This window comes from Pristiophorus japonicus, chromosome 5 (genome assembly GCF_044704955.1).
Source record: "Pristiophorus japonicus isolate sPriJap1 chromosome 5, sPriJap1.hap1, whole genome shotgun sequence".
NCBI lineage: Eukaryota > Metazoa > Chordata > Chondrichthyes > Pristiophoridae > Pristiophorus > Pristiophorus japonicus.
The window spans coordinates 188197641-188213137 of NC_091981.1; the positions used below are offsets into that span (position 1 = coordinate 188197641).

General features: G+C 41.9%; 1 protein-coding gene across 8 annotated transcripts in view; it reads left to right on the top strand.

Moving 5' to 3' along the window:
- Positions 1 to 15497, top strand: part of LOC139264547 (tensin-3-like) — a 548053-nt gene that overhangs the window by 380120 nt on the left and 152436 nt on the right. For all 8 annotated transcript variants that reach the window (XM_070881176.1, XM_070881175.1, XM_070881177.1 and 5 more), the window contains 4 exons: positions 88 to 171; positions 7346 to 7458; positions 8928 to 8988; positions 9091 to 9166. In XM_070881176.1, coding sequence (XP_070737277.1) covers positions 88 to 171; positions 7346 to 7458; positions 8928 to 8988; positions 9091 to 9166 — 334 coding nt within the window. The remainder of the gene's footprint in view (positions 1 to 87; positions 172 to 7345; positions 7459 to 8927; positions 8989 to 9090; positions 9167 to 15497) is intronic.

A 15497-nucleotide genomic window follows, 5' to 3' on the forward strand; every position in this document is an offset into this window, starting at 1 on the left:
GCTGTTTTGTCACTTAAGCGTTAATTTTGCCCTGTGTTGTCAAATGCTGATTCTTAACATTCCACTCGTCTAAACTGTTTGTTACAGCGCTGATCAAGCTCTTGATAGATTTGCAATGAAGAAGTTCTACGATGATAAAGTTTCTGCCTTAATGCAGCCATCACAAAAGCGGTAAGTCTGTCCAATTGTCTTATGTGAGCCCAATTGAGTTATTTTTAATTATTATGAAAGAATTGGCAATAGTATGAGCTAATAAATCAGTTAATTTTAGTGCTATCTTGTTTAGTGGGGATGAAGAACTAAATTTAAGACTCCTTCTTGGCCCAAACCAGAATTTAATGTAGCAGTGAGTCAAGCAGCCAAGTTGAAGTTTTATCCCCACTGCATGATTGTAAAGAAAGATAAATTCAGAGTGGATGCAGTTCAAGAATTAACTATACATTGCTATTCTTTAAAGCAGCTAATATTAAATTTTGTTCAAATAAGTTGACATTTTTGGTGTTTGCTTTTATCTTAATTCCTGTTAAGTTGGTTTTCAATACATAGCCATTGCACACATCTGGAGAGTGGTGAGAGGGAACTGGAATGACCTTAGGAGGATAATTAAAGTTCACTTCCTGCTTGTTTTAATACTCACTAAATGAAAATAAATTGAGAAAAGATGTTGGAGCTGTCCTGATGAAATCTTGGAGATGAAATCTTCATCTCTTAGTTGTGCATACCAGGAAGATCCCAAGTTTGATCTGCACTCTGTTGCATAGAATTACATAGAGTCTACAGCACAGAAACAGGCTATTCAACACTAGTTAGTTTACTTCATCCAACAAGAACACTTGTAAATGGTACTCTTTCGAACAAAAAATAGAAATAGTTCTCTAACAATCACGGTAATACAGTGGTGCAGCATAAACATTGTTAATATTCAGATGGCAAAGTGAGAGTAGTTACAGGCCCTTTGTTTTTAAAAAAAAAACTATTAAGTGAACTTGCTAAATGTAATGGTTAAAAAGCAGATACAGGAAAATCTCATCTTGGGTTTTATTTTTAATTATTTTCTCCCCTCTATCTGTCAAGTTTTTTCTGCTCTATCAAAACTTTGATTGATGCTGCACTACAATTCCATGGGTTTTGCCAGCCTTTCAAACTTCACCTGATTGATTCTTCTTGGGTGAACCTTGATAGTTAATGTTGGAAGCCTGTTCAATCATGTTGGACGGGCAGAATGTAACATCACAGCTAAATTTGATGCTTTGACGTTCTATCAGAGAGTGCTGCATGGTTGTCGGGAACAGAGAGCCATTTTTTCTGGACAATGAGGCTTGTAACATTGCTATTGCTACCACAGCTGAGATCAGTCTGTTCGGCACAGGTGGGGGAATCAAACCTGGGACCTGCTGCTCGGCATTGAGATTTCTGTTTCTATATTTTAAATCACTTGAGTTTGTAACAGTTTTTCAGTTTGGCAGCACCACTTCTCATATCGGGTTGTCGTCTCAGTTTTAAGGTTCAACATGCCCAGCCAATCCCTTGTGCTGTGGAGAATATTTTACATACATATTTGTGTCAAATTAAATAAATACACTTTTATTGAATGAACTATATGAGAAAGCTGGTCTGCCTTTATAAAGGGCTCTTTTGTATCTTTCATTTTCATTGTTTTGAATAAATAGTTGTCCCATTGGGTAATTTCAGACCCAGCTGGAATCTAGAAGTGAAACCTCTTAAGAATTCCAATGCCAAATAGAAGTGGGAGTATATTATTTTGTTGCAGCACTAAATTAAGAGCTGCCGGGGTAATGTTAATGACCTCTTAAAGAGCAGCATGGTCATCGTCACAAGTATGCCAATTTTGGCAGAATAAATCTAGATTTGTGACATTGAAATAATTAGCGGATTGGGCATGCATTTCATCCCTCAATATAACTAGGGCAGGTTCCACAGCACAATAAGCTGCTTCATATTACAGAACTGCTTTACAATATAAATGTAAAAACAATATATTGGAATATTAATGTGAAAGTCATCTTAATTACATAAATTATAGATATTTTTGTGGTTATTAAGATGCTGTGGAATGGAATATCTAATGTTTCAGGTCCCTAGTGCCAGCCTCAAGCAGTCCTGGATTAGATCCACCAAAGTTTTTTCTGCTCTACTCTAACAGTGCCCCCAAATATCAAAAGAACACGATTGAGGTCTGTTTGTATTTCCCACACTGGCCATCCTATGGTTTCTCTAAGTGAGGATGCTAAGTTATTGTCATTTAGGGCAGTTTTTTTGCTGTAGTGCATCCCCAATGGGGACTGCTTTCTATTAAATTAATTAATTCATGGGATGTGGGCGTCGCTGGCAAGGCCAGCATTTATTGCCCATCCCTAATTGCTCTTAAGAAAGTCAAGGTGAGTCTCCTTCTTGAACCGCTGCAGTCCTTGTGGTGCTGGTACTTGCACAGTGCTGTGAGGGAGGGAGTTCCAGGATTTTGACCCAGCGACGATGAAGAAACGACGATATATTTCGAAGTAAGGATGATGTGTAACTTCGAGATGGTGGTGTTCCCATGCGCCTGCTGCCCTTGTCCTTCTAGATGGTAGAGGTTGCGGGTTTGGGAGGTGCTGTTAAAGAAGCCTTGGCGAGTTGCTGCAGAGCATGGTCATCGTCACAAGTGGAGGAAGTGAATGTTTAAGGTGGTGGATGGGGTGCCAATCAAGCGGATTGCTTTGACCTGTATGGTGCTGAGCTTCTTGAGTGGTGTTAGAGCTGCACTCATCCAGGCAAGTGGAGAGTATTCCATCACACTCCTGACTTGTGCCTTGTAGATGGTGGAAAGGCTTTGAGGAGTCAGGAGGTGAAACACTCACCGCAGAATACTCGGCCTCTGACCTGCTCTAGTAGCCACAGTGTTTATGTGGATGGTCCAGTTATGTTTCTGGTCAATGGTGACCCCTGGGATATTGATGGGGGATTCAGCGATGGTGATACCGTTGAATGTCAGGGGGAGCTTGTTGGACTCTCTCTTGTTGAAGATGATCATTGCCTGACACTTGTATGGCACAAAACTATCACTCATTTAACACAAAACGCATGCAGCCTTAAGACTTTCATGATCCTAGTAATATAATCTGGATTTGAACCCAGAACTTAAGAGTTGAAAGGCCATTGCACCAACCAAATCCCTCTTGATATTTTGAATTAATTTGTGTGTTAATGTTGACTGTGCCCAAAATGATGCTCTGAATGTTTACACACTGCTTTTGTAATGTAAGGATAATTATTTAGCACCATTCTGGAGAAATAGCACCCCCCTATTAATTGGATATTGTAGTGTACTTTTGCTAACTAACTAGTGCATGAAAAGTCCTATACTGAATACAGTAAATACTTCAAAGGATAACTTGTCTTGGCAGTACATCACAGAACAGTAGACTTAGCATTGTGCCTTAGCCCATAAAGAAAATTTGACTCTTTGAAGATTATCACGCCATTTCTATGACAAAATAAATCTGGACGATTATTTAATTTATTCTCTATGCAGATATATTGTGATTATATTTCTAATTTTCTACTGTTTAATGGGCATGACATTTTACAAAAAGTTCTTTATCTGTTACTTGTTAAAGTTACGAAAGAGATTAAGACCCAGCTTTCTGATTGGAGCACATCTCTGGTGTGGCAGGACCTCTGCCTCAGAGGTTTCCCACGGACTTCGGTCAACTTTCCAGCCCTGGGGTCATTCGGATGCTAAAGGTGTGCTGGGGAGTTGTGGTGCACTAGGCCTCAGAGGCTTGGTTAAGCAGATGCTTCTCTTGTGTGCTGTGCGTGGCTGCACACACACATTGTTTGCATAGGCTGCACATCCATAAGATGCCAGAACTGCAGATTACACCCTGGCGTCCAGCAGGTCAGGGCCCTAATAGGCAGTAAAAACAGAAAATATCAGCAATGCTCAGCAGGTCAGGCTGATCTGTGGAAAGAGAAACCGAGGTAACAGGGGGAATTTTGCGGGGGTCAGTGGGCGCAATCAGTGGCGGGTCAGGACCCCGCGGTCAACCCGCCGCCACACAACTTTCCCAAATGTTGAGTCTGTCAGCACTGAGCAGACCCGACACGCAGCGTGGGGGAGGTAGTTCAGGGCATTATGAGCTTGTTAACAGAGGATTAAGAACTATTTTGAGCTCACCTTCAGAGTTTCCCAGATCGCTCACTGGTTCCATGCTGCTCGGGGATCACGTCAGGGAAGCAGGGCGGGAGTTGTATGGCCATGGAATAATTCCATTACTTGACAGCTGCAAATGTGCTATAAAACTCTCATCTCATAGCTGTTCACTTTCCTCGCCCAGAAGTTTGGAAGGCAGATTGAGCTTTATGCAGTTTGCAAGTATTTGGAGCAGGTTGGCACCATTCCACACCAACACCATAAAGCATCCCAACAATGCCCAAGCCATTCTTTCCACACTCATCACCTTTGTGGTGGATACCGTTCTGTCTCACCATTCACTGCAACTCACTAAGCCACTTCCAAAGGTGCATACTGATCTGTCCAAGAATGCAAAGTGTTGAAAATAAAGGTTTCAATGTTTGACACCACATTAACATAAACTTTACATGAACATTGCATAAAACACCCAAGTGCCTACTCTTGTGCGTTGTTAGTTGGTATGATTGCACTAGGATGAGGATGAGTGTGAGGCATGGCTAATGAGATGGGGACGTGATAATGTAGATAGAGAGGGATGGGTGGAGGTGTAAGATAAGTTGGTGTGAGTAAGGATGTGCAGGAGTAGGGTAGGGAAGGCAGAGTAATGGGGATGTGATGAGTGGTACAGGAGGATGAGATTGAGTGTGACTTTGCAGTAACATTTCATGATCTACGTTGAAAGGTTTGCGCCACTGTAGCCAGGTCCTCCTGATGACATCCCTGCTTGTGTCCTCCTGTGCAATGTGCAACCAGGCTATGTTGATCTCCTGGGGAGGTCTCTTCTGCTCATTGGAAGGGAAGAGAATCTCCCTGCATGCTGTGACTCCCTCCATAAGCGTATGGAGCGAGTCGTGGGAGAGCCTGGGTGCAGCCCTGTGCAGTGTTTGCAGCACCTCAATGCTGTAGAACACTGACAGCACAACTGTCAAAATAAATTTGCACATGGTCCCTTTAAGGAAATCACTGATGACGCGTCATCAAATGACGTCATTAGATCCACTTCCTTCAATTGGCCGGCAAACATGCTGGGCGGGCTTAATAAGCCCAATCAGAGGAAAATCATTTTGGACATTGGGCTGGAGCCGCCACTGACATCGGCCACCATGGACCCGCCGAGGTTGGTAAAATCCAGCCCATTGTTTCAGGTCGACCTTTTGTCAGAACGAATAGGTAGTGTTGGCATCGTCAAACAGGGTGAAAGGTAAGAAACACAGTGGAGACAATATTTCCCTTATTTTAATGTATTTTGTATCAGCCTGCCTACTTAACTTTATGCTGCTAGCCCACCCTCCAGAGACAGTCCCCAAGTACTTTTCTGGTCCCATCTGCTCCAGATCTGCCAGACAACTGGCAGGAGGTTGGGCTGGAAAGCGTAGGCTGAAGTGTATTTTAAAAATATTTATTTGCTTTTACTGAGCTGGTGTTTGATATGGGTGGAAACCCTTCATCATATTTGCATTTCAAAACCAAGTTGTTTAGGAATTCACATGATCAAGGTTTTTGCTTGCTTGATATGGAGTGCACAATTTCTTTGTAGGGACATATTTCACTTATCTAAACCTGGAAAAATTAGGCACAGATTGGCAAGAGCCCAGGCTTACATGTGTGCCTAGGGATATTTGAGAAATAATCAGCTTTTTAGCAAAGCGCGAGTAAGTTTCCTGCTGTTTCATACCTAGGACTGCTGTGCCCAATATGGCATTGACTTTCAGACTTATCTGGAGCTGCATGGGAAAAATCTTCAAGCCCCCAGTGACCGACCCCATGAACGGCCAAGGCTGACAGGTCAATCCTCAGTACTGCTCTGGAGTACTTTGAGTCTGTCTGGTTCAAGCATCAAAGTATTAAGGCAATGAGTTGCTTTTTAACCATTTGTCTGAAAAGTTGTTAAAATTGCATTCAGGTTTTCAATTTCTAATAATGGAAATTCCCAAGAGTGTAGCCATTAATTCCTGACTAAAGCTGCAAGTTTATATTTGTACTATTGACTAGTAAATGCTTTTTAATAGCCATTAAAAGGTTTTGAGACTATTCTGTACTCAAAGCAAAACGATCATTTGTAAGTGTGAAATGTTGAAGAGGATCACAGAAATATAAAGGACCGGGGGACTGTTGGTATTCTGGAAACAGTCTCTCAAATTCCTGTGTTTTTGCAGATTTAATTTAGTAGTTGACATCATCCTCCTCCTTTGCCTGAGGGTCACAGTTATGTCATCGGCAGTCGTTCTGGCAGTGCTGAAGCTTTTGTGCATTAATACATTTTGGGTGGAGCCCAAGCAATAACTCAGTGGTTTTAAGTAAACTTCATAACTTAAAGGGGAAATAAGGCTCTGTCGCGAGCATGTCTTTTTGGAAGTGCATTAATGTCCCTCTGTGTAAGTTGATCTGCTACCACTTGAAACGCTTTGACTCCCAAATCTGATGATGACCTCAGGTTTTGAAATAGGATTTTTAAGGAAGCAGGCTTGAACCGGTCTGTATTGAGCAAGCATTTCACACAGATTTGTCCCCTGAACTGCCCCACACCTATCAGCAAAAACTAAAACAGAATTCTAGAGGACTATAGAAAAATTATTTAATTATAGCATTGAAATAAACCAAAACTTTTATTGAATGTTTTAGTTTGGTGTAGAAATTGAACAGTAACTAAAGATCCTGCTAATCATGGGTTAAGATCAATGTGTGTGCTTTCACATCAGACAAATAGAGCACCTGAAGGATGTGAGAAGACCATCAAGCCTATCCAGTTGGCCCCATATAGTCAATGATTCAACCTTGTGCACTATTCACCCAGATCCTCACCGTGCTGTGTCCCGAGAACGGCAAAGAAACCAGAAAAAAAATTGTAGCTAATTCAGGAAAAATGCAAAAATTGTTTTCAAGCTCCCTCAGCCAAGCAAGCAAGTTTCAGGAGACCACTGTTGCCCATGATTCATTACAATTACCTACCCCTACCACCAGAAAGGACCTCTTCTCTCAGGAACTTATTCTGTTTCCTGTTAACAGGAATGTAGTGACTCCTTGCTCACCACATCTCTCATCAGTTAATTCATGATATTGCATGTACACTCATTTTTGTTACTTGAAAGATTAAAGTAAATATTAAGTACAACAGGTCAAACTAACTTTACAATGTGTTCTTCTCTTTAGGTATGTCCATTTTTTAAATGGTCTGCTGTCCGGTTCAGTGAAAATGAACACCACTCCGTTGTTTCTGCACTTTGTTATTTTGCATGGCATTCCCAGCTTTGATACTGGAGGAGGTAATACTTTGAAATAGGTGGAAAATAGGAAAATAGATATTTAATAATTAAACAATGGCAGTTAAAGGGCAAGATCAACCCTTTTTAGTCCTTACAAGCCTCAGAATCATCTCATTACCATCATCGTGATGTTCATGCTGTACCTTTAGGTGCTGTGACTCAATGATTCTTCAACTGGTTTAGCCAGGTTCAGTTTTAGAGAACCAGCTGATTTCGCTTAAGAAAACTCTGCACAGCAAAGCTAAATATAAAATGATGACACTAATTTTTGTAGTGTTACGAAAAACTGAAATTTGCTTTGAAGTTTTAAATGCTAATTATTTCCATGATGAATATGGGCACAACTGATGAATGCCCTTCAACGAACATTAAAAAGCTAAAAGTGCCATTAATGAAACTAATGCTTTGTTAGAAGAGAGAAACTGTTAGCTAACTTCTAGTTTTTGATCCTGAGATTGCTCTTATTCTTTTGCACCTATCACACCAGCCAGTTGAGTCATAGATAGTTATCCCAAAATTAGCAGATTTATTTTTTAGAAAACAACCTGTGAACAGAAAGATGAAAAGTTTGCGAGTATTGTTTGTCTTTTGCTACTGTGTTTCTTGGAGTTGTGCTGGGTCTGGGAACCGCAGCTTTATGTTCCTGCTCCACTGCTGCCCAATCCTTCTCTACAGTACGTAGACCAGAGGTGGCTGTGACAGGCTTACTAAAGCACTTGAAGCTGAAATTGTTTGGCATTCCAGCCAGCTCCCATTGTGACTTTGATTAGATCTGGATATGCTACGTCCCGGACTTGTTCTGGACTTTTCTGTAGCTTTGCGCCTGCACACACCCTCAACAAGGCCACTGTTGAGGAGGGGGAAGTGCCGAGAGCAGTGGCTCCTGAGCTGGGAGTTCCATATCCTCATATCCTGTGTAAGTTTGAAGGCTGGTACGCTGGGCACTGGTGATGGAAAATCGGATTGGAGTTTCAAGCATTTACGGCAAGGCAGGCACCCAAGATCAGCCCCATGCAGAGTAGATGCTGAACTCCTTACCCCACTCCGGCTGGATCAGTAGTGGAGAGCCCTGGAGCTCACAATTCTGGTGTAAGTGCCAGGATCTTGGTCGGTCCAAATTCACCACTTTTGTCTCTAAATTAGATTTTGTATGTCCAGAGAGTGTATAGAAAGAGAAATGGTCTGTTTATTTCAATGATAAAAATGACCTTAATTCTAAAAAAAAACAATTGCTAATTTATCAGGGCAAGAAGAATTTGTTCAGCCAAAAAAGGTCCCATTTAAGATACAAATGTGCATCAAATTACCACTCCTTTGTAAAGCTAATTTGATGGGCGTTCTATAATATAGACACATGTTAAAGACAATATATACAGATCTGTACCCATTAACATTTTATTTGATGTACGTAAACTACTTCAAAAGTTTTAAATGCTAGAAATTCTTACTTTATACTTTTTATTTTGCAGTTTGCCGCCCATTTCTAAAAATTTACCAAGCAATGCAACCAGTGTACACTTCAGGAATCTAGTAAGTCTTATTTTGTTTTAATATTGTAAACCTTAGTGATTTTTCATTTTCAGTGCTGTTGCCCTTGCGTAAAAGTTACATTGTTCACTTTTCTTTTCTTAGTAATGTTGGGCCAGAAAATCAAAGCCGCATATGCATTTCGATAGAGCCAGCCCAGCTGCTAAAAGGTGATATAATGGTGAGTTCCTCCGTGAGCCAACAGCAATAAGAATAGTGTCAATAATGTGAAAGAACAATTAGCACAAGGAAATCTTCCAGTATTTTGGAAAGAACTGGTTGAATTTTCCAATTCAGTTTATAATTTTTCAGACTGCATGTGCAAACTTTGCTGAAAAAGTGACTTTATGGGCTTCTATTTTTCAGTTAACGACTATTACAAGCCCTCACATTTTTTGGTGGGAAGCTGTTCATATTCTTGATTTATACCTTTTCCCAACAGAGAAGGTGGCAGACTTGCTCATTGACTTCTGCTCCTGTATTACTGGCCACTCTCCTTTCAATTCTTTCCTCCCTATGGGGAGTCACTTGACTGTCCAGCATTAAGCCTTGTCCCAAAAATATGACTCAGGTCATGAATTCATTGTGCCTTTACCTTCCCAGTATCTCGGTAATTTATAGCGAGTCAAGGATTGAACAGCAAAGCTAAGTTGACTGTATTTTAACTTGCATTCCCACTCCTCCCACATCCCAGTATTGCCATCTCACATCGCCCTCCTCATTCGGTGCTCCCAAGCATCATTACCTCCCAGCACGCCAGCATCCCACAACTCCAGTGCCAGTTCTCCCAGACCCTTGCACCTCCAAATCCTCTCGCAGCCCATGATTCCAGCTCCCAACCGGCAGGGCTATCCTCCCAATGGTATCAACTGGCATGATCCCTCATCAACTCTCGAGTACTGCTAAATGGAGAACCCACAACCTACTCCTCTCTACCTGCAACTTGGAACATCTTCTCTACCATCTTCCTTTCTACCTTGTGCATGTAAAAATGTAAGTGATAAAATTAGCTATATAATGAAACACAATTGAAACAGTAATCAAGGCCATTTTGACGTGCTCAATCATTGTGAATCAGTGACCCTGATAACATATTGTACATGGGATAAAATACTGTATCCTATGACTCACCTTTTTAAAAAAAAAAGGATACCACCGCCACAATTAAATGTGTATGCACAGTTTGCCGGACATTTCTTCACTTCTGTTGCATTATACAATAGCTATCAGTAACACCACCTCAACAGGGCAGCAGAGGTAACATAAGGACATAAGAAATAAGAGCAGGAGTAGGCCATACAGCCCCTCGAGCCTGCTCTGCCATTCAATATGATCATGGCTGATTCGATCATGGACTCGGGTCCACTTCCCTGCCTGCTCCCCATAACTCCTTAATCCCTTATCGGTTAAGAAACTATCTATCTCTGTTTTAAATTTATTCAATGACCCAGCTTTCACAGCTCTCTGAGACAGCGAATTCCACAGATTTACAACCCTCTGAGAGAAGAAATTCCTCCTCATCTCAGTTTCAAATGGGCAGCCCCTTATTCTAAGATTATGCCCCCTAGTTCTAGTCTCCCCTATCAGTGGAATCATCCTCTCTGCATCCACCTTGTCAAGCCCCCTCATAATCTTATACAATTCGATAAGATCACCTCTCATTCTTCTGAATTCCAATGAGTAGAGGGCCAAACTACTCAACCTTTCCTCATAATTCAACCCCCTCATCTCCGGAATCAACCTAGTGAATCTTCTCTGAACTGCCTCCAAAGCAAGTATATCCTTTTTCAAATATTGAAACCAAAACTGTACGCAATATTCCAGGTGTGGCCTCACCAACACCCTGTATAACTGTAGCAAGACTTCCCTGCTTTTATACTCCATCCCCTTTGCAATAAAGGCCAAGATTCCATTGGCCTTCCTGGTCACTTGCTATACCTGCATATTAACCTTTTGTGTTTCATGCACAAGTACCCCCAAGTCTCGCTGTACTGCAGTACTTTGCAATTTTTCTCCATTTAAATAATAACTTGCTCTTTGATTTTTTTTTCTGCCAAAGTGCAGAACCTCTCACTTTCCAACATTATACTCCCATCTGCCAAATTTCTGCCCACTCACTTAGCCTGTCTATGTCTTTTTGCAGATTTTTCGTGTCCTCCTCACACATTGCTTTTCCTCCCATCTGAATTCATCAACCGGTGATTGTATGTAATCCACAATCAGTTACAACACCACATCAGACTGCTTAGTAACAACTCATCAACCACATACTTGTCTAAAACACTGTCTGCTGCAGTGACTTCACGAACTTTAATCACCTGATTATGACCCATTTCTTTATTTGATAATCACCTTAACAGTTCTGGTCTCCATATTATAAAAATGATATAGAGGCACTGGAGAAGGTTCAAAAAAAATTTACTGGAATGATACCAGAACTGCTAGGATACATCTATCAGGAAAGATTGAACGGGCTGGGACTTGTTCCTCAAGAAAAAGGAAAACTGCAGGGTGACCTGATGAAGATTTCTAAGATTATCAAAGTGTTCAATACGATGGACGCAGAGATGATGTTTCCATTTGCAGGTGAAACCAGAACTAGGAGCCATAAATATAAGTTAGTCGCTAATCAATCCAATACGGAATTCAGGAACAACTTCTTTGCCCAGAGTATGGTTAAGATGTAGAACTTGCTACCACAGCGAGTATTTGAGGCGAATAGCATAGATGCATTTAAGCAGAAGCAAGATGAATACATAAAGGAGAAAGGAATAGATGGAAGGATATGTTGATGGGGTTACATAGAAAATAGGTGCAGGAGTAGGCCATTCAGCCCTTTGAGCCTGCACCACCATTCAAAAGATCACAGCAGATCATGCAACTTCAGTACCCCATTCCTGCTTTCTCTCCATACTCCTTGATCCCTTTAGCCGTAAGGGTCACATCTTACTTCCTTTTGAATAGATCTAACGAATTGGCCTCAACAGCTTTCTGTAGTAGAGAATTCCACAGGTTCACAATTCTCTGGGTGAAGAAGTTTCTCCTCATCTCGGTCCTAAATGGCTTACCGCTTATCCTTAGACTGTGACCCCTGGTTCTGGACTTCCCCAACATCAGGAACGTTCTTCTTGCATCTAACCTGTCCAATCCCGTCAGAATTTTATGTTTCTGTGAGATCCCCTCTCATTCTTCTAAATTCCATTGAATATAAGCCAAGTCGATCCAGTTTCTCCTCATATGTCAGTCCTGTCATCCCGGGAATCAGTCTGGTGAACCTTCGCTGCACTCCCTTAATAGTAAGAATGTCCTTCCTCAGATTAGGAGACCAAAACTGTGCACAATATTCAAAGTGTGGCCTCACCAAGGCCCTGTACAACTGCAGTAAGACCTCACTGCTCCTATACTCAATTCCTCTCGCTATGAAGGCCAACATACCATTTGCCTTCAGTGCCTGCTGTACCTGCATGCCAACTTTCAATGACTGATGTACCATGACACCCAGGTCTCGTTGCACCTCCCCTTTTCCTAATCTGTCACCATTCAGATAATATTCTGCCTTCCTGTTTTTACCACCAAAGTGGATAACCTCACATTTATCTACATTATACTGCATTTGCCCACTCACCTAACCTGTCCAAGTCCCGCTGCAGCCTCGTAGCATCCTCCTCACAGCTCACACTGTCATTCAGCTTAGTGTCATCTGCAAACTTGGAGATATTACATTCAATTCCTTCATCTAAATAATTAATGTAAATTGTAAATAGCTGTGGTCCCAACACTGAACCTTGCGATACCCCACTAGTCACTGCCTGCCATTCTGAAAAGGACCTGTTTTATTCCTACACTTTGCTTCCTGTCTGCCAATCAGTTCTCTATCCACATCAATACATTACCCCCAATACTATGTGGTTTAATTTTGCACACTAATCTCTTGTGTGGGACCTTGTCAAAAGCCTTTTGAAAGTCCAAATACACCACATCCACTGGTTCTCCCTTGTCCACTCTACTAGTTACATCCTCAAAAAATTCTAGAAGATTTGTCGAGCATGATTTTCTTTCATAAATCCATGCTGACTTGGACCAATCCTGTCACTGCTTTCCAAATGCGCTGCTATTACATCTTTAATAATTGATTCCAACATTTTCCCCACTACCGATGTCAGGCTAGCTGGTCTATAATTCCCTGTTTTCTCTCCCTCCTTTTTAAAAAAGTGGAGTTAAATTAGCTACCCTCCAATCCATAGGAACTGATCCAGAGTCTATAGAGTGTTGGAAATGACCACCAATGTATCCACTATTTCTAGGGCCACTTTCTTAAGTACTCTGGGATGCAGACTATCAGGCCCTGGGGATTTATCTGCCTTCAATCCCATCAATTTCCCTAACACAATTTCCTGACTAATGAGGATTTCCTTCAGTTCCTCCTTCTCGCTAGACCCTCGGTCCCCTATTATTTTTGGGAGGTTATTCGTGTCTTCCTTCGTGAAGACAGAACCAAAGTATTTGTTCAATTGGTCTGCCATTTCCTTGTTCCCCATTATGAATTCACCTGATTCTGAATGCAAGGGACCTAAATTAGTCTTCACTAATCTTTTTCTTTTCACATATCTATAGAAGCGTTTGCAGTCCGTTTTTATGTTCCCTGCAAGCTTACTCTCATATTCTATTTTCTACCTCCTAACTAAACCCTTAGTCCTCCTCTGCTGGATTCTAAATGTCTCCCAGTCCTGAGGTTTGCTGCTTTTTCTGGCCAATTTATATGCCTCTTCCTTGGATTTAACACTATCCCTAATTTCCCTTGTTAGCCACGGTTGAGCCAGCTTCCTCTTTTTATTTTTACGCCAGCCAGGGATGTACAATTGTTGAAGTTCATCCATGTGATCTTTAAATGTCTGCCATTGCCTATCTACCGTCAACCCTTGAAGTATCATTCGCCAGTTTATCCTAGCCAATTCACGTCTCATACCATCGAAGTAACCTTTCTTTAATTCAGGACCCTAGTCTCTGAATTAACTATATCACTCTCCATGTTAATGAAGAATTCCACCATATTATGGTCACTCTTCTCCAAGGGGCCTCACAGGACCAGATTGCTAATTAATCCTCTCTCATTACACAAGACAGGAGGGTGAACAGCCAGCTGTCGTGGTGCATATAGTCTAGGATGGCCTGCTCTCTAGTTGGTTCCTTGACCTATTGGTCTAGAAAACCATCCCTTATACACTCCAGGAAATCCTCCTCCACGGTCCTGCTACCAGTTTGGTTAGCCCAATCTATATGTAGATTAAAGTCACCCATGATAACTGCTGTACCCTTATTGCATGCGTCCCTAATTTCTTGTTCGATGCCATCCCCAACCTCCCTACCACTGTTTGGTGGTCTGTACACAACTCCCACTGACGCTTTATGCCCTTTGGTGTTTCGCTGCTCTACCCATATAGATTCCACATCATCCACGCTAATGTCCTTCCTTACTGTTGCGTTGATCTCCTCTTTAACCAGTAATGCTACCCCACCTCCTTTTCCTTTCTGTTTATCCTTTCTGAATATTGAATACCCCTGGATGTTGAGTTCCCAGCCTTGGTCACCCTGGAGCCATGTCTCTGTAATCCCAATTACATTATACCCATTAACAGCTATCTGCGCAGTTAATTCATCCACCTTATTACGAATGCTCCTCGCATTGAGACTCAGAGCCTTCAGGCTTGTTTTTTTTAACACTCTTTGTCCTTTTGGAATTATGTTGTAATGTGGCCCTTTTTGATTTTTGCCCTTGATTTCTCTGCCCTCCACTCTTGTTTTTCTCCTTCCTACCTTTTGCTTCTGCCCCCTTTTTACTTCCCTCTGCCTCCCTGCGTAAATTCCCATCACCCTGCCATTTTAGTATAAACCCTCCCCAACAGCACTAGCAAACACTCCGCCTAAGACATCGGTTCCAGTCCTGCCCAGGTGCAGACCGTCCGGTTTGTACTGGTCCCACCTCTCCCAGAACCGGTTCCAATGCCCCAGGAATTTGAATCCCTCCCCCTTGCACCACTCTTCAAGTCATGTATTCATCTGAACTATCCTGCTATTCCTACTCTGACTAGCACGTGGCACTGGTAGCAATCCTGAGATTACTACCTTTGAGGTCCTACTTTTTAATTTAACTCCGAGCTCCCTAAATTCAGCTTGTAGGACCTCATCCCGTTTTTTACCTATATCGTTGGTACCTATATGCACCATGACAGCTGGCTGTTCACCCTCCCCTTCCAGAATGCCCTGCAGCAGCTCCGAGACATCTTTGACCCTTGCACCAGGGAGGCAACATACCATCCTGGAGTCTCGTTTGCGGCCGCAGAAATATCTATCTATTCCCCTTAGATGAAGGATGATGGGAGGAGGGTAGTGTGGAGCATAAACAACAGCATGGACCTGTTGGGTTGAATGGCTTGTTGCTGTGCTGTAAATACTTTGTCAAAACATGGAGTGACACTACTGTTATTACAATGTTTTACTATCCTGAAGAAAGT